The following is a 25,320-nucleotide window of genomic DNA, read 5'->3' as shown; positions in this document are numbered from 1 at the left end:
TTAGTTGGTTAGAGCATCGCCCCAAAGCTCAGTGGTTACCAGTTCCATCCTTGGTCAGGACACACAGGAACAGCTCCGTGTTTCTGTTTTTCTCTCACTCTCCTTCCTCTCTAGCTGACCTCAATGAATAAAATGTAAAAAGAAATGCTGAAAGAGTTTTTCTGAAACAATAAGGGGAAGTAGAGGGGAAATAACCAGTTTGAATTTTTCTCTTTTCGTCTTTAGGGAGCCCCATCTTTTAATAACTCCTGGGATTTTGGATCTTGTGAGTTTTCAATCCGTTTATTGTTAGGAATGGGGGGAGTTTTGTTTCCAGACTCTTTTTTTTTTTTTTTACATAGGCAGAGATAGACAGGGACAGACAGGAACGGAGAGAGAGATGAGAAGCATCAATCAGTTTTTCGTTGCGCATTGCGACTTCTTAGTTGTTCATTGATTGCTTTTTCATATGTGCCTTGACCGTGGGCCTTCAGCAGACCGAGTAACCCCTTGCTGGAGCCAGCGACCTTGGGTCCAAGCTGGTGAGCTTTTTGCTCAAGCCAGATGAGCCTGCGCTCAAGCTGGCGACCTCGGGGTCTCGAACCTGGGTCCTTCTGTATCCCAGTCCAACACTCTATCCACTGCGCCACCACCTGGTCAGGCGGGAGTTTTGTTTCAAATAAAGTGTTTTGTACCTTTAGTTCTTCCGTTTCTTGAAGTATATATAGGAGAGTAGGATGTCATAACTTATTTTAATTTCAGTCTCTCATGTTCATTTTTTTTTTTTTAATTTTTTTTTAATTTATTTTTATTTTTATTTTATTTTTTCTTTTCTTTTTTTTCTGAAGCTGGAAACTGGGAGAGACAGTCAGACAGACTCCCGCATGCGCCCGACCGGGATCCACCCGGCACGCCCACCAGGGGCGACGCTCTGCCCACCAGGGGGCAATGCTCTGCTCCTCCGGGGGGGTCGCTCTGCCGCGACCAGAGCCACTCTAGCGCCTGGGGCAGAGGCCAAGGAGCCATCCCCAGCGCCCGGGCCATCTTTGCTCCAATGGAGCCTTGGCTGCAGGAGGGGAAGAGAGAGACAGAGAGGAAGGAGGGGGTGGGGTGGAGAAGCAAATGGGCGCTTCTCCTATGTGCCCTGGCCGGGAATTGAACCCGGGTCCCCCGCATGCCAGGCCGATGCTCTACCGCTGAGCCAACTGGCCAGGGCCTCTCATGTTCAAATTTTAACTGTTTTTGAACTGGCATGTGAATTATTTTCCAACAGAAGCTTTGCTGTATTTTCTTCTTCTCATTGAGGATTATGAGTTTATAACAAAATACTTTCTGAATGAGTGTAATAATATTTCATTGAAAGTGGTAATGCAGATAATAATTATCAGGGTAGAGAAGACTTTGTTTTGTCAGTTATATGCAGTATCAAGTAAAAACACAAGTCATAAATCACTATTAAGATGTAAGTATTTCAGTATTCAGATTAAAAGACAACAAAATATTTATAATATCAGTTCAACAAAATAGTATTTTGGTATTTAAAATTAACATAATGTCCTTGAAAATAATAAACCACTATTGTAATTGCTATACACAAATTAAGTTAGCTATAATAGTTTCAATATCAGTATTTGCTTAGTGTGAGAATTTAAATAATCTTTTAATTTTGAAGTTTCCTAAAAATCAAGAAAATGATATTCTATAGCAAATACTTGTGGCTAGGTGTCACACTGTGGTTGAGGGAAGAATTCTTAAATGTCACTTCATAGTCCCATTCCTATATGGTGCTTCTCTACATTTGCATTTTATATTATACAGAGTTCTGTTATAGTATTTCCTGTTTCAACATGTCATGATGTTTTCATATCATTCCTATTGAAGTCTCTGAGATTAGAGACTGAATTTTATTCTTTATATTCATAGTATGCAGCACACAGATTATTATTAAATTTTGAATGAATAAAATACAGAAGTAAGAAGGTTCTGTAGAATAGGTATAATGTTAAAGGTGGGTGTGATTTGGGTAGGTAAAGAGAAATGCATTTCATTCATAACTGTCAAGAAGCAATAAACCTGGCCGGTTGGCTCAGCGGTAGAGCATCGGCCTAGCGTGCAGAAGACCCGGGTTCGATTCCCGGCCAGGGCACACAGGAGAGGCGCTCATTTGCTTCTCCACCCCTCCGCCGCACTTTCCTCTCTGTCTCTCCCTTCCCCTCCTGCAGCCAGGGCTCCATTGGAGCAAAGATGGCCCGGGCGCTGGGGATGGCTCTGTGGCCTCTGCCTCAGGTGCTAGAGTGGCTCTGGTCGCAACATGGCAACGCCCAGGATGGGCAGAGCATCGCCCCCTGGTGGGCAGAGCGTCACCCCTGGTGGGCGTGCCAGGTGGATCCCGGTCGGGCGCATGCGGGAGTCTGTCTGTCTCTCCCTGTTTCCAGCTTCAGAAAAACGGAAAAAAAAAAAAAAAAAAAGCAATAAAGATTGCTATATCCCCTAAAAACTATGTTGCTTTAACTCAGCTTCTATATCTCATTTTCTTTAAAATCTGAACTCATTTCTACAATATAGAATTGCTAGTATCTCATTCTTTGTGAAGGAAATGTTACTGACTTATTCATTCTTTCACTGCACAGATCTTTATTGTTCTAGGTTCCACACCTGGGCAAGTTCAGTTCCTTAGTTGGTTAGCTACCATTTAAATGCTCTGTAGTTGATAAGTGTTTATTTTACCAGGCCTGTATCAGGGCAAGTTCAGTTTCTTAGGTGCTTTAGCTATCTTTCAAGTGCGCTTGGCTACTGGTTACATTTTGGTTAGGGAAGCTATTGAACATTTCTATGAAATTAAGTTCTATTGAATACTGCTAGGATTTTAAAAAAATATCTGATTCCTGACATAAGCTAGTTTCAGGGAACCAGAAGGATCAGTACTTGTTACATGTAAATCAGACCAATTTGTGAATGACAAACTTATTTCTTATTTCTTTACAGAAGTTTTTCCTTACTGTTATTAACTCAGTCAGTACTTCATTTCTGGAATTTTAGTTATACGTGCTGAGTTTCAAAAGAAATGAAAACAATTTAAATACTACAGGCTGTGCAGCCTACCAAATAAGAGAACTTTGCTAAGGAGTCTATTCTTGACAACTGTAAACGGTCTTGTTTTGAATCTTAAAAAAAGAATGAACTTGCAGGTCTTTAATTTTATTAAGAATGAATTTTTATTTTAATATTTTTAAAAGACGTTATTTTAGAGAGGAGAGAGAGGGGGAGAGAGAGAAAGAAAAAGAGAGAGAAGGGAGAGGAGCAGAAAGCATCACCTCCCATATGCGCCTTGACCGGGCAAGCCCAGGGTTTCAAACCAGCGACATAAGCGTTCCAGGTCAACGTTTTATCCGCTGTACCATATGTCAGACAGAATAAATTTTTTTGTTACATTGGGCCTCCAGCCACATGTTGAGGCAGATTTGAAAGGCACTCAGCAGTTTAAATTTTTTTTCTACGGTGACTGCCTGTATTGTGTTCGTTATGGCATGTAAAATTTAAGTGTATAAAATAGTCTCAGTTGGGCCCTGGCCGGTTGGCTCAGCGGTAGAGCGTCGGCCTAGTGTGCGGAGGACCCGGGTTCGATTCCCGGCCAGGGCACACAGGAGAAGCGCCCATTTGCTTCTCCACCCCTCCGCCGCACTTTCCTCTCTGTCTCTCTCGTCCCCTCCCGCAGCCAAGGCTCCATTGGAGCAAAGATGGCCCGGGCGCTGGGGATGGCTCTGTGGCCTCTGCCCCAGGCGCTAGAGTGGCTCTGGTCGCAACATGGCGACGCCCAGGATGGGCAGAGCATCGCCCCCTGGTGGGCAGAGCATTGCCCATGGTGGGCGTGCCGGGTGGATCCCGGTTGGGCGCATGCGGGAGTCTGTCTGACTGTCTCTCCCTGTTTCCAGCTTCAGAAAAATGAAAATAAATAAATAAATAAATAAAATAAAATAGTCTCAGTTGTACATTTCAGTTTGTATCTGGATTTTATGTGAAATTTTTATTTAAGGGTACCAGGCCAGTGATTGATAGTTTTAAGATCCTGCTGCCCTCTTCCTATGTAGCACTATTACTATGTAGCAATGATTTTCACTAGTGTGCCGCAAGAATTTTTAAAACATGCAATACCTGACTACTTAGGGGTACTGACCTCTTTTTCCTTAGATTGTCAAATTTAAAAAATAGCCAATACAACAATAGCTGTCAGGTCTGTATAAATCAAAATTATACTCTATTTTTGGTCATATCAGCAAAAAATATACTTTTTTGATGTGCTGCAGAATTTTAGTAATTAGTTTATGTGTGCCAAGAAATGAAAAAGGTCGGAAATCACTGCCGTTAGAGTTAGTAACTTTTGAGTGGGGCAGAGGAGGAGAAAGGAAAATGTTAATGAATTGGGCCTTCTTTACTTGATTATAAAAGTAATGTTTATTTTTGTAAATTTGGAAAATAAAATATAAAGATAAAAGTAAAATAATCCAAATATTGTCACTCTTATTTTTCTATATATTTTCCCTGTATGTCTTTTTTCACATATTTACAGTTATTTATTCCCAAACTGAGGTTCTGCTTCTCTCACTAAAAATATGCTTTACTTATTGGCATAATTTGTCACTGGAATGGGCTGTATTTTATTCCTCCATTGTTGTGTATTTAGGTTTTTTCAGGCATTTAACTATTTCCTGTACTGAAATTTTACACTGGGAAATTCCAGCAGTGGTGTGCAGCGATTCATATACCTGTAACCAAGAAGGTACTTTATCTGCTCAGAAAAGTGCTGACTAACTTTGAATTATAGGTTTGGTTAGAAATCAGTGACAAAGGTCCTGAAATTAAGGAGCAGATATCCCATCAATCCTAGCAGTCAGTGAGTTCTCAGACATTGGAACCAGATTCCTTTCATTCTGTTGTCTTATGTATGAGATTTTTATCTACATCTGATCATTCCCTTAAATAGATTAATTGAAATAGGAATACTAAGTCAAAGGATTTAAACTTTGAACTTTTCTGACCCTTTCACCCAAGTTTTCCAGAAAGGTTGTGCCAGTTTACATTCTCAAACATAGGTTAGGAATAGAAAAAACTAGGAATAGAAGGGAACTGTGACAACCTAATAAGGGGCATCTAGGAAAAACAGGATGTTGGCTCTAACAATTTCTGCTCAACATTGCCAGGACAGTTAGGCAAGAAAATGAAATAAAAGGTAACCAGATATGAAAGGAAGAAGTAAAACTGTTTCTTATTAGTTTGTGTGTATATGTATCAGTGTATCTACGTACACACAGTATACATAGAAAATCCTATGGGATCCATTAAAAACCTCTTAGAATCAATAAATGAGTTCAGCAAGGTGGCAGGATATAAGAGTAATGTACAAAAACCTGTTGTAGTTCTCTATACTAACAATGAATAATCCAAAGTAAAATGAAGAAAAGTTGAATTTATAATAGTCTTGAAGAGAATAAAATATTTAGGAATAAATTTGAAAAATTGTAAGGACCTGTACTTTGAAAACATCATTGAAAGAAATTGAAGACCCAAATAAACAAAAAGACATTTCATGTTCATGGGTCAACTGGCTTTATAAAGTGGCAGTATTTCCCAAATTGATTTATATATTTAGTGCAATCTGTGTCAAAATCCCAGTTGGCTTCTTTTCAGAAGCTGACAAGCTGATCCTAAAATTCATATGGAAATTCAAGAGAGGTAAAATAGCCAAAATTTTTTCTTAAAAATACAGGACTCGCCGACCAGGCGGTGGGGCAGTGGAGATAGAGTGTCGGACTGGGATGCGGAAGACCCAGGATCGAGACTCTGAGGTCGCCAGCTTGAGCGTGGGCTCATCTGGCTTGAGCAAAAGTTCATCAGCTTGAGCACAAGCTCGCTGGCTCGAGCAAGGGGTTACTCGGTCTGCTGAAGGCCTGCGGTCAAGGCACATATGAGAAAGCAATCAATGAACAACTAAGGTGTTGCAACGCGCAACAAAAAACTAATGATATATGCTTCTCATCTCTCCGTTCCTGTCTGTTCTGTCCCTCTCTCTAACTCTCTCTCTGTCTCTGTTAAAAAAAAAATAGGACTCATATTTCTTCATTTCACATCTCACAGCAAAGCTAGAGTGATAAAGAATGTGACACTGGCTGGCATTAGAAACATATGGATCAGTGGAATAGAATTGAGAGTCTAGAAAATAAACCCTTACCTTTATGGTCAATTGATTTTCAACAGAGATACCAGTACAATTAAATGGAAAAGAATAGCCTTTTCAATAATCAGTGTGGGTCAACTGGATAGCCACATGCAAAAGAAGGAAATTGACCTCTTTCTCACACCATACACAATAATTAATTCAGAATGGGTCAAGAGACCTGATTAAAACTCTTATAAAACCAACTCCAGTCAAAGACACTACAAGAAAAAACAGCAGTATTTCTGATGAATATTTATGCAGAAATTCTCAAAAACTACTTGTAAATTCTCACAAGAAAATATGAGTAAGTCTTCATGACCTTGGATAAGCCAAAGCCTTTTTAATTATGGCATTTAAAGAAGAAGCTTAATGGTCATTGATCCCAAATGTTCTATTAGACTTCATCAAAATTAAAAACTTTTGTATATTGGTAGACACTCCTGAGAAAGTGAAGAGACAACTCATCGAAGGAGAGGAAATGTTTGTAAATCAGTATCTAATAAGGGACTTGTATCTAGAATGTACAGTTGGCCCCTTGAACAATGTGTAGGTGGGTGCCCATGAATAGTTGAAAATTCATTATAATTTTTAAAATTTTGATTTTGATTTTGAGGGAGAGGGTGAGAAAGAGAGAATGAGAAGCATCAACTTACAGTTACTTCACTTTGTTCATTGATTGCTTCTCATATGTGCCTTGACTGAGGTTGGGGGGAGCCAAGCCAGTGACTTTGGGCTTCAAGCCACTGACCTTGGGATCATGTTGATGATCCTGCACTCAAGCCAGCAACCTCAGGTTTTTGAACCTGCGACCTTAGCGTCCAAGGCTGATGCTCTGTTTACTACGCCATCACCAGTTAGGTGCATATGTAATTTTTGACTCCCTAAAAACTTAAGTTATCCCTTAGTTTCTGAAGGGCATTGGTTCCAAAATACCCCTTAGATACCAAAATCCATGATACTAATTTAAAACTTGGGTCCTCTGTGTCCCAGTCTGATGCTCTATCCACTGAGCCACTGCTTGATCAGGCAAAAAGAACTCTTAAAAAAAATAAGAGGATCCGAATAGACATTTCTCCAAAGAAAATATATAGTTGCCAATAAGCACATGAAAAGATGTTTAACATTATAGCCGTTAGAGAAATGCAAATCGAAACCACAATGAGACACCACTTCTACATACTGTAGGCTATAAAATGGCCATGCTAAAAAGATAACTATTGGAGAAGATGTAGAGAGACTGGAAGACTTGCATATATATATATACTTTTCCTTCCCTCCCATCCCCTCCCTCCCTCCCATTTTCTGAAAATATTAAACATAGTGTTACCACATGACCTAGAACTTCTATCCTTAAGGATATATCCAAGAGGTTAAAACAAATGTCTGCTGCACAAAAACTACCAATGTTTATAACAGGATAATTCATATTAGCCAAAAAGTGCAAACAATCTAAATGTTCATCTACTGATGAATAGATAGTATCTGAAACAGGTATCACCGTTTTCTTAATGTTTTTGTTATACCACTTTGCTTTTATGAAAGACCTACATTAATACTTGGTTTTAGTAATGGGAAGAGATACAAAGAGCATTTTCAATTTTACATGAAAAGCCATTACCCTACTATTTCAGGTCTTTAGTAAAAGCAAAGTGATATTACACAAACTTGTGAAAAGGGGATACTCCTTGCTTTACGCCATTGGCTTTTGAAAGGTTTTGTAGGGATTTGGTATTATCAGATAGCAGGGAAACCTGTATGTTCATATGATAGGTTATTATTTTGCCATAAAAAGGAATGAACTACTCAAATCAACAAATTGGATAACCTAGATGAAATGGATAAATTCACAGAAACAGAAATCCTGCCAAGAATCATGAAGAAATAGAACATCTGAACATACCTATAACTACACTGCTCACAAAAATTAGGGGATCAGGGAATGGGCAAATACTCCAGTACTTTCAGCCTTTTGTTCATTGATTGCTTTCTCATATGTACCTTGACCCTGGGCCTTCAGCAGACCGAGTAACTCCTTGCTCGAGCCAGAGACTTTGGGTCCAAGCTGGTGAGCTTTTGCTCAAACCAGATGAGCCCACGCTCAAGTTGGCGACCTTGGGGGTCTCAAACCTGGGTCCTCCGCATCCCAGTCCGATGCTCTATCCACTGCGCCACCGCCTAGTCAGGCTCAGCCTTTTGTATAATGCATTTTCACCAATGAAATAAAAGTTGGTATTGTATCTCATTTGCATAACTGAACAACTGTCTTTGACTTGTCTTTTCCTTTTCTGATCTTGTTAAAAATATATCAAATGCTTTTTTTTATTGCTTCATAGTCATTTTGAAATATCTCCTAATTTTTGTGAGCAGTATAGGAAGGAGATGAATCTATAATCAAAAAATCTACAACAGAAAACAACAACTCTGGAACCAGATGGCTTCACTGGTGAATTCTACCAAACATTTAAAGAAGAATTAACACCAGTGCTCTCCAGATTCTTCAAAAAAATATAATAGGAGGAAACACATCCAAACTTCCTCTGTTAGGCCAACATTACTTTGCTACCAAACATGGGCAAAGACACTGCAAGAAAAAAATCACAGCAATATTTCTGATGAATATTTAGGCAAAAATTTTCAGAAAATACTTGCAAACCGAATTCAGCAGTATGTTGAAAGAATGCAAATATGGTTCAATATGAAAATCAACCTATATAAAATACTACATTCACAGAATTAAGGACAAAATCATGATTATCACAGTTGATGGCAGAAAAAGCATTTGACAAAGTTTAACACCCTTTCATGATAAAAACAGTAAGCGAATAGGAAACTACATTAACATGTTAATGGCCATATGTGAAAAGACCATAGCTGATATACCCAGTGTTGAAAGAATGAAAGTATTCTAAAACCAGGTAGAAGAGAAGGATACCTGAGTTTTTCACTTCTCTGCAGTGCAGTACTAGAAGTCAGTAGTCAGAGCAATTAAGCAATAAAAAGAAATAAACACTTAAGTTAAGGAAGAAATAGAATTACCTCTGTTTATAGATAAAATTATATGTAGAAAATACTAAAAATTCCATACCAAAAAATGTGAGACTTAATAATGAATCTAGCAGAGTAGCAGGGCACAGCATCAAGATGCAACAATAGTTGAGTTTCAACTGACCAGGCGGTGCCACAGTGGATAGAGCGTCGGACTGGGACGCAGAGGGCCCAGGTTCAGAACCCCAAGGTCGCTGGCATGAGCAAGGGGTCACTTGCTTGCTATAGCACCCTGATCAAGGCACATAAGAGAAAGCAATCAGTGAACAACGAAGGAGACTAAAGATCTGCAAAGAATTATTGATGCTTCTCATCTTTCTTCCTTCCTGTCTGTCCCTATCTGTCCCTCTTTCTGTCTCTATCACAAAAATAAAAAAATAGTTATGTTTCTGTACTCTTAACCGTGAATAATCTGAAAAGGAAATGAAAACAATGTACAATAGCATCAAAATATAGAATACTTAGGACTAAATTGACTGAGGAAATGAAAGATTTATACACTGAAAATTCAAAACAGTGCTGAAAGAAGACACCAGAAAATGAAAGACATCTCTGTTAATGGATTAGAAGACAGTATTGTTAGGATTTTAATACTAAAAGTGATCTGTGTAATTCCTCTGAAAATCTCAACAATGGATTTTGCAGAAATAGAAAATTCATCTTAAAATTCATATGCAATCTCAAAGGACTCCCAGTTGTCAAAGTACAAATCTTGAAAAAGAACAAAGTTGTAGGTCTCACACTTTCTGGTTTCAAAACTTACCACAACACTGTAGTAATCAAACAGTGTAGTACTGGTATAAAGACAGACATATAGACTGATGGAACAGAATGTCAAGCTCAGAAATAAGCTCTTGTGTATCTGATTAAATGAATTTTGACGAGTGTGCTAAGACATTCTTTGGGGAAAGGTAGTGTTTTCAACAAATGGTGTAGGGAAAATGAAATGTGCACATGCAGAACAATAAAGTTAGTCCCTTACCTAACACCATATACAAAATATAACTTAAAATGGATTAAAGGCCTAGACATAAAAGCTAAGATGATAAAACGTACAAGAAAATGAGGGAACTTCATGACATTGGAAGTGACAGTGGTTTCTTTGACACCAAAATCACAGGTAACAACAAAACACATAAATTGGACTACATCAAAAGTAAGTTATGCATCAAAGGACATGATCAACAGAGAAGAACAACCCATAATATGGAAGAAAATAGTTGCTGATCATAAGGAAAGGATCACACACAGTTTATATAAATTATAACTCAACAACAGTGAAAGGTCAAAGGACTTCAGTGGACATTGAGCACATGAAAAGATGCTCAACATCGGTAACCTTTAGCAAAATGCAAATCAAAACTGAAGTTACTGCCTGACCAGACGGTGGCACAAGTGAATAGAGCATTGGACTGGGATACAGAGGACCTAGGTTCGAAACCCCAAGGTTGCCAGCTTAAGTGTGTTCTCATCCAGCTTGAGCATGGGGTCACTGGCTTGAGCAAGGGATCACTTAGCTCTGCTGTAGCCCCACCGAACAAGGCACATATGAGAAAGCAATTAATGAACTACTAAGGTTCTGCAACGAAGAACTGATGCTTCTCATGTCTTTCCCTTAATGGCTGTCCCTATCTGTCCCTCTCCCTGACTCACTCTGTCTCTGTCAAAGAAAACCCCCAAAACTGAAGTTACTACTTCATAACCCCTATAATGGCTATCAAATAAAAATAAAAGCAATAGTACAAAATATCAAATGATGGCAAGGATGTGGTGAAATTGAAACCCTTACTCTTTCTGCCAGTGGGAATGTACAATAATACAGTTGCTGTGAAAAATGATATGGTAATTTATATATTTAAATTTTCTATTGATTTGAGAAAGAGGAACGAGCAAGGAAAGAGAAGCATCGACTCATTGATCCTCTTAGTTGTGCACTCATTGATTATTTCTCCTATGTGCCCTGACTGGGAATTGGAACCATAACCTAGGTGTGCCAGGTTGACAATCCACTTAATCGCCCTGGCCAGGGCAATATGCCATTCTCAAAAATTAAAGGAATACTGCATGATCTAACATTTCGACTTCTGGGTATATATATACCCAAAGAAATTAAAAACATCTTAAAGAGATGTTTGTACTCCAGGTTTATAGCAGCATTATTTATAGCCAGGAGGTCAAAGCAACGCAGGTGACCTTGGACAGATGAGTTGATAAGCAAAATGCGGCATATGCACACAATATATCATTGAGCTTTAAAAAGGAAGGAAAGCGTGTAATGCTACAACAGCGATGAACCTTGAGGACATTATGCTAAGTTTAATAAGGCAGTCACAAAAGGACAGATATTGTATGATTACACTTACGTGAGTTACCTGAGGTGAAATTTGGACAGACTAAAAGTAGAAGAGTGGCCCTAACCAGTTTGCTTAGTGGTAGAGCATCCACTGGCAGGTGGGAATCTGGGTTTGATACCTGGTCAGGGCACACGGGATATTTATTTATATAATACCTGTTTATGTTGCCTATATTTATTAGGGTATCAGTATTTTCCTTAATTTTAAGTATAATTTTTACATAGTAAAAATGTTATTCTTTCAGTGATTTACATAAAAACTATCCAGCCATCTGGTTTTCTTGTTTTCCCGGTGTAAATTATGTAAATGTTGAATAGAGGAGAAAAATATTTATTAAACAAATTATAGTCTGTTCCAGAATAACCAAATGGAACATTTTTTGATTGTGTATTTTGAGTAGTCAGTAAAAGATACAGTGAAGCGCTTTAGTTATATTCAATGAAATATAGAAAATAATGCTTTTCTTTTTTTATCCTCATTAGTTACTCATTTTTATATTTTCATTATTTTATTGAACTTATTGAAATGATGTTAATAAAATTTATAGGTTTCAGGTGTTCGGTTCTATAATTCATCATCTGTATATTGCATTGTTGTTCACCACCTCAAGTCTCCCTCCATCACCATTTATAGCTCTCTTTACCTTCTTTTCCTTCTTCCACCCGTTTCCCCCTGGTAATCACCACACTATTGTTTCTGTAAGGTTTTTTTCTCTTTTCTTAATCTCTTGACCTTTTTAACCCAGCTCTCAACATAGTTCCCCTCTGACAGCAGTCTGTTCTCTGTATCTGTCATTCTGTTTCTATTTTGTTTCTTAGTTTATTTTGTTTATTAGATTTTACATGTAAGTATGTAAGTAAATACACTACATGTTTTTCTCTGACTGGCTTATTTTACTTACATAATACTGTCCAGGTCCACCCATGCTGTCACAAAAAGTAATATTTCTTCCTTTTTATTTTTTTTACAAATAGTATTCTTTTTTTTTTTATAAATAAATTTTTATTTTAATGGGGTGACATCAATAAATCAGGGCATATATTCAAAGAAAATATTTCCAGGTTATCTTGTCATTTAGTTCTGTTGCATACCCATCACCCAAAGAGAGATCGATCTTTGTCACCCTGTATCCAGTTTTCTTTGTACCCCTCCCCCTCCCCCTCTTCCTCCTTCCCTCCCCCCACCCCCATAACCACCACACTCCTGTCCATGTCTCTTAGTCTCGTTTTTATGTCCCACCAATGTATGGAATCCTGCAGTTCTTGTTTTTTTCTGATTCACTTATTTCACTCCGCATAATGTTATCAAGATTCCACCATTCTGCTGTAAGTGATCCGATGTCATCATTTCTTCTAGCTGAATAGTATACCATGGTGTATATGTGCCCCATCTTCTTTATCCAGTCTTCTATTTTTTTACAGTGAGTAAAAGCCTTTAAGCAAACTGTTGGCCAATACAGCAAGAATCCATAAAAGAGTAGTGTCCTCAACATGTTCACCAAGTCCAAGTTGGCCCCATCACCATGCCAAATCCCTGAAAAACTGCAACCCAACCACAGTTCAGTCTGTTAGGAGCTGTCACAGGGAGCAGGAGACCAGGAGAAGTCCACATCCAGGAAAAGTCTTCATGGCACTGGAATTGTTGTCACCATTCTATACTTTGCAGCTCATGTCCAAGTCCCAATGACCTCTGCTTCTATCTGGTAATGATTCAGGTAGACTGGAAAAGCCATTGGCAGCATGTGTAGATATGGAGCTTCTGTTCTCCTCTGCCTGGAGAGATGAGACCAGGTTGCTTTTCCCTGGAGCTCTGCGACTGTGGCATGGTAAAGAGAACCTTGGGATACACTAAGCTGGGTGACAAAGGTAGATTCATAATGGAAGTTGGCAAAAGGGGGAAAGAGAGCTCTAAATTAGGAGTAGGTCGCAGCCTGAAATATGAGTGGGCATTGAGGTAGGAGGGATAAAGGAAACACTATATATTAAGCAAAGCAGCAGAAAATAGGACTATCAACACCCACAACAGAGATCTTTGAGGGAAGAATAAAAAACCTGACTATTCAGGCAAAACATAGTTAAGTGGCCCTTGTGCAAATGAGATCAGTTTACCTGCTTCTTGGAAGAAATACCCTAGGCTTGTCCACAGTGTTGTAGATGGGGCCGACGGCCCTAGGCACCTTCAGCCTTCAGTGGCAAACCCCAGCTTTCTGGGCAACGTTAGGTCATAGGTGGCTGGAGCAGGGCTGGAAGAGACTGAACCCTCCCTTAGAGGAGTGAGGGGGAAGCCTACCTTCCAATGTCCCTGTTTCCTCACAGCAGAGGCATGTAAGCCTGGCAGGCTTTAGCTCAATGACCTTCCTTTCCACTATTGAAGCAGGACCCAGATGGCATCCTATGAGACCCCTTTGGGGCGTTGGAGCCTTTAAGGGTGTATCCTAAAAGCTGGTAGTTCCCCTGATCTCTATTGGGCTTTTTCTGCCTCTAGGTATCTTAAAAGCCATGCTCAGAAGATCTCGCTGAGGGGTTTGAGGATCCCCATCTGCCTATATAAATCTTTTCCATATATCCGGAGCTATTTGGAAAAAGACAAAACAGTGTTATTAGCTGGATTTAATAAAGAAGGTGGTAGTTTGCAGGCGAAAAAGATTTGGTGTCTCCTGTTCATCAGCATTCAAAAGAAATGTAATTTTTTTTTTTTAAGTAAAAAGTATGATATGGTAGACCCGTAGGAGTTCCAGGCTATGACTACCCCCTTTTAAAAAAGAATTTTTTTAAATTGACCTTAAAAGGTTTGCTGAGTACACTTTAATAATACCTTAACTTTAAAGATTGTAAGCATGACAAAATACAGTGAATGCTTTTGCTCCATATGCAGGAGCATTTTCAGTTTAGCCAGTTTAGGAAATCCAATAATAGAACAATGCATACAGACAATGAGCTATAACATGCTTAGCAGCCTCTCCTGTTCTGACAGGTTACTATAGATCCGGAATATGTATCCACTGTAATGTGGACGTGACTGTTTGCCAAATGAAGGTATATGAGCAACATCCATCTGCCAAGGTTGTCCTGGTAGGGGTCCTTGAGGGTTAACTCTAAATGAAGGGGCAGTATAGGACCCCTTGGACAGGATTTCCCAATCTGCGTGCTGCTTCCCGAGAAAGTTGAAACTGTTTACACCAGGCTGCAGTGTTCTGGTGATGAATAGTATGAGATTGACTTGCTCGGTCTGTCATGGTTGCTCTATATAATTTTCTTTTGGGTAGCTTGATCAATAAGGGCATTCCTAGGCCCTGGCCGGTTGGCTCAGTGGTAGAGCCTTGGCCTGGTGTGCAGGATTCCCGGGTTCGATTCCCAGTCCGAGCATACATAAGAAGCACCCATCTATTTCTCCACCCCCCCCCCCTCCTTCTTCTCTGTCTCTCTCTTCCCCTCCCGCAGCCAAGGCGGAGCAAAGCCACCCTGGGTACTAAGGATGGCCCCATGACCTCTGCCTCAGTCGCTAGAATGGCTCTGGTTGCAACAGAGCAACACCCCAGATGGACAGAGCATTCCCCCCTGGTAGGCATGCCAGGCAGATCCCGGTCAGGCGCATGCAGGAGTCTGTCTGATTGCCTCCCCATATCCATGTTCAGAAAAATACAAAAAATAAATAAGTAAAAGAAAAAATACAACAATAAAGAAAATAAAGAAAAGAGGAAAAAAAAAAAAAGAGAAAAAAAAGGACATTCCCTTGTGCTAAAGCTCCAGGGAGCATGAAGTGATCTTGAGTATGTCCTATGAAACATGGAGCTCTATGTTGACATATAAGTCTTTGAAGAAGGAGGAACTGCTGAAATAGTTCATCAGCATTTGTCCCTAAGACAGCAGTCTTTATAGTGGAAACACCATAAGTAAATATTTGCTGTCTGTCTATACATTAAAGGAGGAATATGGCAAATGCTGAAAAGCCATGATTTTTGTGCCCCTCCCTTCCCCCAACCTCCTCCCTCTCCTCCCCCAACCCTGTAACCCCAACACTATTGTCCATGTCTATGAGTCTCATCTTTATGTCCCACCTATGTATGGAATCTTATAGTTCTTAGTTTTTTCTGATTTACTTCTTTCGCTTAGTATAATGTTATCAAGGCCCATCCATGTTGTTGTAAAAGATCCTATGTCATCATTTCTTATGACTCAGTAGTATTCCATAGTATATATATACCAAAGCTTTTTAATCCACTCATCCTCTGATGGACACTTGGGCTGTTTCCAGATCTTTGCTATTGTGAACAATGCTGCCATAAACATGGGGGTGCATTTCTTCTTTTCAAACAGTGCTATGGTGTTCTTGGGGTATATTCCTAACAGTGGTATAGCTGGGTCAAAAGGCAGTTCGATTTTTATTTTCTTGAGGAATCTCCATACTGTTTTCCACAGTGGCTGCACCAGTCTGCATTCCCACCAGCAGTGCAGCAGGGTTCCCTTTTCTCCATATCCTTGCCAGCACTTATTCTGTGTTGTCTTATTGATGAGCGCCATTCTGACTGGTGTGAGGTGATATCTCATTGTGGTTTTAATTTGCATTTCTCTAATCATTAATGATGTTGAACATTTTTTCATATGCCTATTGGCCATCTGTGTGTCCTCTTTGGAGAAGTGTCTATTTCTTTTGCCCATTATTGGATTGGATTGTTTGTCTTCCTGGTCTTGAGCTTTACAAGTTATGTATAAATTTTGGTTATTAACTCCTTATCAGATGCAATGTCAAATATATTCTCCCATTGTGTAGTTTGTCTTTTTATTCTGTTCTTATTGTCTTTAGCTGTGCAGAAGCTTTTTAGTTTGATAAAGTCCCATTTGTTTATCCTGTCTTTTATTTCACTTGCCTGTGAAGACAAATCAGCAAATATATTGCTGCGAGAGATGTCAGAGAGCTTACTGCCTATGTTTTCTTCTAAGATGCTTATGGTTTCACGCCTTACATTTAAGTCTTTTATCCATTTTGAGTTTATTTTTGTGAGTGGTGTAAGTTGGTTGTCTAGTTTCATTTTTTTGCAGGTAGCTGTCCAATTTTCCCAACACCATTTGTTGAAGAGCTTGTCTTTACTCCATTGTATTGTCTTACCTCCTTTGTCAAATATCAGTTGTCTATAGAGCTGTGGGTTTATTTCTGGGTTGTCTCTTCTGTTCCATTGATCTATGTGCCTGTTCTTATGCCAGTGCCATGCTGTTTTGAGTACAATGGCCTTATAATATAACTTGATATCCAGAAGTGTGATACCTCCTGCTTTATTCTTCCTTTTCAAGATTGCTGAGGCTATTCGTGTTCTCTTTTGGTTCCATATAAATTTTTGGAATATGTGTTCTATATCTTTGAAGTAAGTCATTGGCCTGCTGGCCATCTGTGTGTCCTCTTTGGAGATATTGCATTGAATTTATAAATTGCTTTGGGTAATATAGACATTTTAATGATGTTCATTCTTCCTAACCATGAGCACGGTATATGCCTCCACTTATTCGTATCTTCCCTGATTTCTTTTATCAATGTTTTATAATTTTCCGAGTACAAGTCTTTAATCTCCTTAGTTAGATTTATTCCTAGGTACTTTATTTTTTTGGTTGCAATGGTAAAGGGGATTGATTCCTTGATTTCTCTTTCTGACAGTTCATTATTAGTGTATAAAAATGCCTCTGATTTCTGACTATTGATTTTATATCCTGCCACCTTGCTGAAATCATTTATCAGGTCTAGTAGTTTTTTGACTGAGATTTTAGGGTTTTCTATATACAATATCATGTCATCTGCAAATAATGATAGTTTTACTTCTTCTTTTCCAATTTGGATGCCTTTTATTTCTTTTTCTTGTCTGATTGCTGTGGTTAGGACTTCCAGAACAATGTTGAATAAGAGTGGTGAAAGGGGGCACCCTGCCTTGTTCCTGATCTTAAGGGGATTGCTTTTAATTTTTTCCCACTGAGTATGATGTTGGCTGTGGGTTTGTCATAGATGGCCTTTATCATGATGAGGTTCGTTCCCTGTATTCCCACTTTGCTGAGAGTTTTGATCATGAATGGGTGCTGGATTTTATCAAATGCTTTTTCTACATCTATTGAAATTATCATGCGGTTTTCCTCCTTTCTTTTGTTTATGTGATGAATCACATTGATTGATTTGTGAATATTGTACCAGCCTTGCCTCCCAAGAATAAGTCCCACTTGATCATGGTGTATGATTTTTTTCACATATTGCTGGATCCAGTTTGCTAATATTTTTTTGAGGATTTTTGCACCTAAGTTCATCAGGGATATTGGCCTATAATTTTCTTTTTTGTGTGTTGTCTTTGCCTGGTTTTGGAATCAGAATTATGCTCACCTCATAAAAGGAGTTTGGAAGTCTTCCTTCCTCTTGAATTTTTTTAAATAGCTTAGGATAGGAGTTAGTTCCTCTTTGAATATTTGGTAGAATTCACTTGTGAAGCCATCAGGCCCAGGACTTTTCTTTTTTGGGAGTTTTTTGATAGCTGTTTCAATCTCATTTGTTGTAATTGGTCTGTTTAGGTTTTCTGATTCTTCCAGATTGATTTTTGGAAGATTATATGATTCAAAGAATTTGTCCCATTTCATCTAGGTTGTCTGGTTTTTTGGCGTACAGTTCTTCATAGTATTTTCTTACAATATTTTGTATTTCTGTTGTGTCAGTTGTTATTTCTCCACTCTCATTTCTAATTTTATTTATTTGAGTCCTCTCTCTTTTTTTCTTGGTGAGTCTCGTTAAAGGTTCATTGATCTTGTTTACCTTTTCAAAGAACCAGCTCTTGGTTTCATTGATCCTCTGTATTGTTTCTTTAGCCTCTATTTCATTTATTTCTGCTCTGATCTTTATTATTTCCTTCCTTCTACTAGCTCTGGGCTTTACTTGCTTTTTTTTTCTAGTTCTTTTAGATGTAGGGTTAAGTTGTTTATTTGAGCTTTTTTTAGCTTCTTGAGGTATGCCTGTAATGCTATAAACTTCCCTCTCAGGACTGCTTTTGCTGTGTCCCATAAATTTTGAGTTGATGTATGCTCATTATCGTTTGTTTCTAGGAATTTTTTAATTTCTTCTTTGATCTCAGTGTTAACCCATTCGTTATTTAATAACGGTATTTAGTTTCCAAGTGTTTGAATGTTTTTCAATTTTTCTATTGTGGTTGATTTCTAGTTTAATGCCATTGTGATCAGAGGAAGTCCTCGATATGATTTCAATCTTCTTAAATTTGTTGAGACCGCTTTTGTGCCCTAACATGTGGTCTATTCTAGAGAATGTACCATGAACGCTTGAAAAGAATGTATATTATGCTGTTTTAGGGTGAAAGGTTCTGAAGATATCTATTAAATCGAGTTGATCTAATATGTCCTTTAAGTCTGCTGTTTCTTTGTTAATTTTCTTTCTTGAGGATCTATCTAATGATGTTAATGGGGTATTGAAATCCCCTACTATTATAGTATTGTTGATCTCGCCCTTTAAGTCCATCAAAGTCTGCTTTATATATTTAGGTGCTCCTATATTAGGTGCATAGATATTTATAACAGTTATATCTTCCTTTTGGATTGCTCCCTTTATCATTATGTAGTGACCTTCTTTATCTCTAACTATAGTCTTTGTTTTAAAGTCCATTTTGTCTGATACAAGTATTGCTACCCCAGCTTTTTTTTCATTTCCATTTGCATGAAATATATTTTTTCCATTCTTTTATCTTCAGTCTGTGTGCATCTTTTGATTTAAGGTGTGTCTCCTGTAGACAGCATATGTATGGGTCCTGTTTTCTTATCCACACAGCTACCCTATGTCTCTTGATCAGTTATTTCTGATATGTAATTGTTTATTGCCATTTTTTTCTTTAAAATTGTTTTCCTCTTTTGCTATATTCGTTTTTTCCTTTGATCTGTTTACAACAGGTCCCTTAGCATTTCTTGCAGCCTTGGTTTGGTTGCAGTGAATTCCTTGAGTTTTTTTTTGTCTCTAAAGCTTTTTATTTCTCCTTCAACTTTAAATGACAGCCTTGCTGGATAAATAGTCTTGTTTGTAGGCTCTTGTTCTGCATTACTTTGAATATTTCTTGCCATTCCCTTCTGGCCTCAAGTGTTTCTGTTGAGAAGTCAGAAGTCATCCTTATGGGGGCTCCTTTGTAGGTGATAGTCTTTTTTTCTCTAGCAGCTTTTAATATCTTCTCTTTATCATTTAGCTTTGGTAATTTAATTATGATGTGTCTTGGTGTTGGTTTCTTTGGGTTTCTCCTTAATGGAGTTCTCTGTGCTTCCTGAACATGTGAAACGTTTTCCTGCCTTAATTGGGGGCAGTTTTCCGCTATGATATGTTTGAACAAAGTCTCTATCCCTTGTTCTTTCTCTTCTTCTTCAGGAACCCCTATGATGCGGATGTTATTTCTCTTCATGCTGTCACAGAGCTCTCTTAGAGTTTCCTCAGATTTTTTGAGTATCTTTTCTTTTTTCTGCTCTGCTTCTGTGCCTTTGTTTAATGTGTCCTCTAACTCACTGATTCGATTCTCTGCTTCATCCATCCTGCTTTTAATTCCTTCTATTATATTCATTTCAGATATTGTATTTTTCATTTCTGACTGATTCTTTTTTATTATTTCAATGTCCTTTTTTATATTTGTTATCTCTTTATTTAGGTTTTCATAATGGCCATCTATGGTTGTTCTAATATCTTTGAGCATCCTAACAATCGTTATTTTAAACTCTGCATCTGGTAAATTGGTTATATCTGATTCACTTAGGTCCTTTTCTGGGGATTTCTCTTGGTTTATTTGTGTTGTATTTCTCTGCCTCCGCATTTTCTCTTCGTGAGAGTGGCTGTGATCACGCGCTCAGTGTACAAGCGTTGGTGGCCTTGGCCTTTTCCCCGCCCCCGTGTGTGACGTTATGCTCGGTCCTGAGGGCACTGGCGAGCACGTTTGCTCAGCTGCGGGTCTCCGCCTGTTTCCGGGCTTTTGCCCTGCCCTTGCAGGAGGAGCCCGCTCGAGGGATGGCTGCTAGCCTTGGCTCTACCACCGGGCAGGACTGTGTGCCCAAGGTCAGCTCAGTAGCGGAACTCTGCCTCTTCTGGGCTTTTGGCTCCACCCCCACGGGAGGAGCCGGCTACCAAGTAAGACCGCAAACCTGGGTTGCACAGGTGGGGCAAGGCTGTGCTCCTGAGCCCTTGCTCAGGGGCTGGTCTCCACCCTTTCCGGGGTTCCTGCCCTTCTCCCGCAGGCTGGATTACAGGCTGCTGGCAGCTGAACTTGACCACTTTTGCATGCCCCCTTCTCCCCAGCCGGGCAAGATTGAGCTCACACCTGAGCCCAGTGGTGGCCAGCTGGCTTCCGCCCGTGCCAGCAGAACCGCGCTTTTGTCTCCCACTGCCGCCCACCCTCCAGCGAGCCCTCAGCTGAGTGGGTGGGGGCGTTGCAGCTCGGACCCTAAGACTCACTACTGTAGACCCAAAAGCTCCCTCCTTCTATGCGACTCTGCTCTGAGTGCCGCGGGGGAGCTTGTTTGGCTGCTCTCCTGCTTCCCTTTGCTGGTATTGGTGTTTCCGGGGGAAATACTCACTTCAGCTTTGGGGAGTGACTCATCCCAAGGGTTAGGGTGACTATCTCCTGAAATGTTTCTCCCTGTGCCTTCTAGATTACACTCTCTTCCTGTTACTCTGGTCCTCTCCTCTCTCCCCGTCCCCAGGAGCCCCGGGTGAGTGGTTGTGAGAGAGAGGTCTGTGCGGTCCCTTTAAGAAGGATCCTGGGTCTGAGAAATCAGACTCTTTGTCACAAACAGTATCTTGACTTGTTTCTAGCTAAATACTGTCCTTATGCCTCTTCTGGGCTCTGGGGCTGCAGGCTGGGGCTTTATTCCTGGGGCTCAGGACCCTTCCCCCTCTGCTAAACTCACTTCCCGCCACGCGAGTCTCTCCCTGCTGCCGTTCGCTCCGGGGAGCTGGGCAGCCCTCTCCGCATTTCCACTTTTCCTACCAGTCTCAGTGTGACTTCTTCAGTGTTCCTTGGTTGAAGAGTCCTCTTAGTTTAGTCCAAGGTTGGTTTTTCCCACAAATAGTATTCTTGACTGTGTAAATGTACCGCTACAATTTTTTTTTTTTTTTTGAGAGAGAGAGAGAGACAGGAAGGGAGAGAGATGAGAAGTGTCAACTTGTAGTTGGGGCACTGTTGGTTATTCATTGATTGCTTCTCAAGACTGGGGGGCTTCAGCCAAGCCAGTGACCTCTTGCTCAAGCCACTCACTTTGGGCTTCAAGCCAGCAACTATGGGATCATGTTGATGATTCCACGCTCAAGCTGGTGAGCCTGTGCTCAAGTTGGTGACCTCAGGGCTTTGAACCTGGGACCTCAGTGTCCCAGGTGGATGCTTTATCCACTGTGCTATCACCAGTCAGCTGTCCCATCTCTGAATTGGATTCTTTGAGGGGTTTTCGGTTTTAAGTTTTATAAGTTCCTTGTAAATTTTGGATATTATGACCTTATCTGCTGTATCAGTGAATATGTTCTCCCATTCAAAGGGTTGTTTTTTCATATTGTTGGTTTCTTTTGCTATGCAAAAACGTCTTTGTTGTAGTACCATTTGTTTATTTTTTGTTTTGGTTTTTCTTGCCTGAGGTGGTATATCAGAAAAGAGTATTGCTTCAAGAAGTGTCAGAAATTTTACTGCCTATGTTTTCTTTTCGGATTGTTATGGTTTTGAGTCATAACATTTAAAACTATTCATTTGAGTTTATTCTTGTATATGGTTTAAGGTGATCCAGTTTCATTTTTTTGCACATATCTGTTCAGTTTTTCCAACACCATTTATTGGATAGACTGTCTTTACCCCATTGTATGTTCTTGCCTCACTTGTCAAATATTGACTGTAAAGGTGTGGGTTTCCTTCTGGGCTATTTTGTTCCATTGACCTAAAGAATCTGTTTCTATGCCAGCACCATGTTGTTTTGATTACTATGATAGTTTGATACCATGTAAGGTAATTCCTCCAACTTCGTTCTTTCTCAAGATTGCTGTTCTCAAGATTGCTGTAGCTGTTTGGAGTATTTTGTGGCTCTCTACAAATTTTTGGAATATTTGTTCTAGTTTTGTGAAATAACATCATTGCTCTCTTGAGAGGAATTGAATTGAATCTAGAAATTGCTTTGGGTAATATGGACATTTCAATGTTAAGTCTTCCTATCAATGAACACTGCATGTGCTTCCACTTCTTTGTATCTTCTTCAGTTTATTTATTTAATGTGTTTTAATTTTCTGAGTACAGGTCTTTTACATTCTTGGTTAAATTTATTCTTAGGTATTTTATTTTGTTTTATTTTGTTGCTGGTATATGTGTGAAGTCTTTCGCTTTTTTATATGATTATCTCAAAGCAGCTACTCTCTTCTTCTAGCTTTTTAGGAGTACAGCCATTATATCACCCATAATAATATTTTTGTCTTTTTTTTTTTTTTTTGTATTTTTCTGAAGTGAGAATCAGGGAAGCAGAGAGGCAGACTCCTGCAGGCACCCAACCGGAATCCACCAGGCATGCCCACTAGGGGGCGATGCTCTGCCCATCTGGGCCATTATGAGCCATTCTAGCACCTGAGGTAGAGGCCATGGAGCCATCCTCAGTGCCTGGGCCAACTTTGCTCCAATAGAGCCTTGGCTGTGGAAGGGGAAGAGAGAGACAGAGAGGGAGGAGAGGGGGAGGGGTGGAGAAGCAGATGGGTGCTTCTCCTGTGTGCCCTGGCCGGGAATCGAACCCGGGACTTTCACATGCTGGGCTGATGCTCTACCACTGAGCCAAGCAGACAGGGCTTATTTTTGTCTCTTTTAATAGTTATAGTTTGTCTTTAATTAATTTCTAGAACAGTTAATAATAAATGTTTTTATTTTGTATATAATACCTGGCATTGTACTAATAAATATATAATTAGTTGTTGGTTTCAGAGAAGTACCATCATATACTTTTCAAGTTTACTATGAGATTGCTGCTTTGTTTTTATTACAAACTGAGCATGAACTTTCTTCAGGTGACTTTTTTTTTTTTGGCATATTGATAATTTTATCCTTTTACAAATAGGTGTATTGAATTTTATTACTATTTCCATTCTTGAATTGCTAAATTAAACTCTGCTTGATTAGAATATTTTTTGTTATAGCTTGGGATTCAGTTTGTGCAAGTGTCATTTAGAATTTTTTTTGTTGTTGTCATTTAGAATTTTTGAATCTCATAAGTGCAGTTGTGTGTGTGCTATGATAGCAGGATTAAGCTGGTTTTATAGCATAAAGTTGTAATTTGTGTGCTTTTAAATACTCTGGAGTTGTATCAACAGAATTAAATTATATGTTGAAGGCTTAAAGGATGTCATCTAAAGTCCAACTGAGCTCAGACTTTTTTATTAAAAACAATTCTTTTGCCACCTTTAAGTTTTCTTTAATGGGCTATACTGATATTATTCCACTTTTGTTGAGAGACAATTTGCTTGACTATGTATGACAATTAAGAATTTATTTTATATTAATTATACTTAGAAACTCTGCATTGTGAAAATCAACAGGGTTGCTTTTATATCTTAAGAGTTTCGTTTACAAGACACAGACTGTGTTAGATTCGTCCTTGGGATGTAGTGGTATTAAATCAGAGAGAAACATGAATATTATCAAAGTGACAAAGTAGCACTTCTTTTCCAGGATTAATTTTCACTTCAGAATTTTATTTAAAAGAATTGTGAACCTATAGAAAAGATATAAGAATAAAAATCTTTAATGTTTTAATTATTCTTGTTTTTAGGTGCATTTTATCTGGTATTTGAATATATGGACCATGATCTGATGGGACTACTGGAATCAGGCTTGGTTCACTTTAATGAAAATCACATAAAGTCATTTATGAGACAGCTCATGGAAGGTCTGGATTATTGTCATAAGAAGAACTTTTTGCATAGAGATATTAAATGTTCAAATATTCTTCTAAATAATAGGTATGACATGAGTTTGATATGTATGTTCAAAGTGAGTGTAATATAATGTATACCTTGATTTTGTTAAAAGGATTTATAATTTAGATTACAGTTGACCCTTGAACAACTGTGGGGCTAAGGACACTAACCCCCACCCTTATACACACAGCTGTAAATCTGTGAAAAACTTTCGATTCTCTAAATACTTTATTCATAGCCTCCTGTAGACAGGAAGGAAGCTTTACAGATAACATAAATAGTTGATTAACATATTTTATGTCATATGTATTGTATACTGTATTTTTACAATAAAGTAAGCTAGAGAAAAGAAATACTAAGGAAATCATTAGGAAAAGAAAATACATTTACACTATTTATTGGAAAAAACCCTGCATATAAATGGACCCATGCAGCAAACCAACGTTGTTCAAGGGTCAACTGTATTTCATTACTCAAACAATTTTAATATAATCAGCAAAATTACAACTTGTGTTATTTCTGGATTTGTGTTAAACGAACTTTAGTTAATTAGCTTCCAGTAGTAGTTTGTTATGTACATAAACAAGAAAGTTTGATAGTCTTCAAATAATGTGAATGAATCTAATAATTGATAATATGATTTTTAGCTTTATATTGAGAATAGATTTTAGAATTTTTTATTTATAGTGTTTTTTAAAAGTGATTACAGTTTTAAAGTGAGCTTTCTTGAAATGTATACATATCTGCACACATATGTATACATACATAACATATAAAGCTTATGTTGACTATTTTAAT

At 38.7% G+C, this 25,320-nt stretch overlaps 2 protein-coding genes across 2 annotated transcripts in view; one reads left to right on the top strand and one right to left on the bottom strand.

The window, feature by feature from the left end:
- Positions 1-25,320, bottom strand: part of MPLKIP (M-phase specific PLK1 interacting protein) — a 146,133-nt gene that overhangs the window by 5,255 nt on the left and 115,558 nt on the right. The gene's annotated exons all lie outside the window — the stretch shown is intronic.
- The window catches only part of CDK13 (cyclin dependent kinase 13), a 128,996-nt gene that overhangs the window by 48,484 nt on the left and 55,192 nt on the right, over positions 1-25,320 (top strand). The window contains exon 6 of the mRNA XM_066272102.1: positions 24,375-24,564. Within this exon, the coding sequence (XP_066128199.1) occupies positions 24,375-24,564 (190 nt within the window). The remainder of the gene's footprint in view (positions 1-24,374; positions 24,565-25,320) is intronic.

Source organism: Saccopteryx bilineata, chromosome 4 (genome assembly GCF_036850765.1).
Source record: "Saccopteryx bilineata isolate mSacBil1 chromosome 4, mSacBil1_pri_phased_curated, whole genome shotgun sequence".
NCBI lineage: Eukaryota > Metazoa > Chordata > Mammalia > Chiroptera > Emballonuridae > Saccopteryx > Saccopteryx bilineata.
The sequence above is the reverse complement of the archived record's forward strand: the minus strand, read 5'-3'. Positions and strand labels throughout refer to the sequence as shown.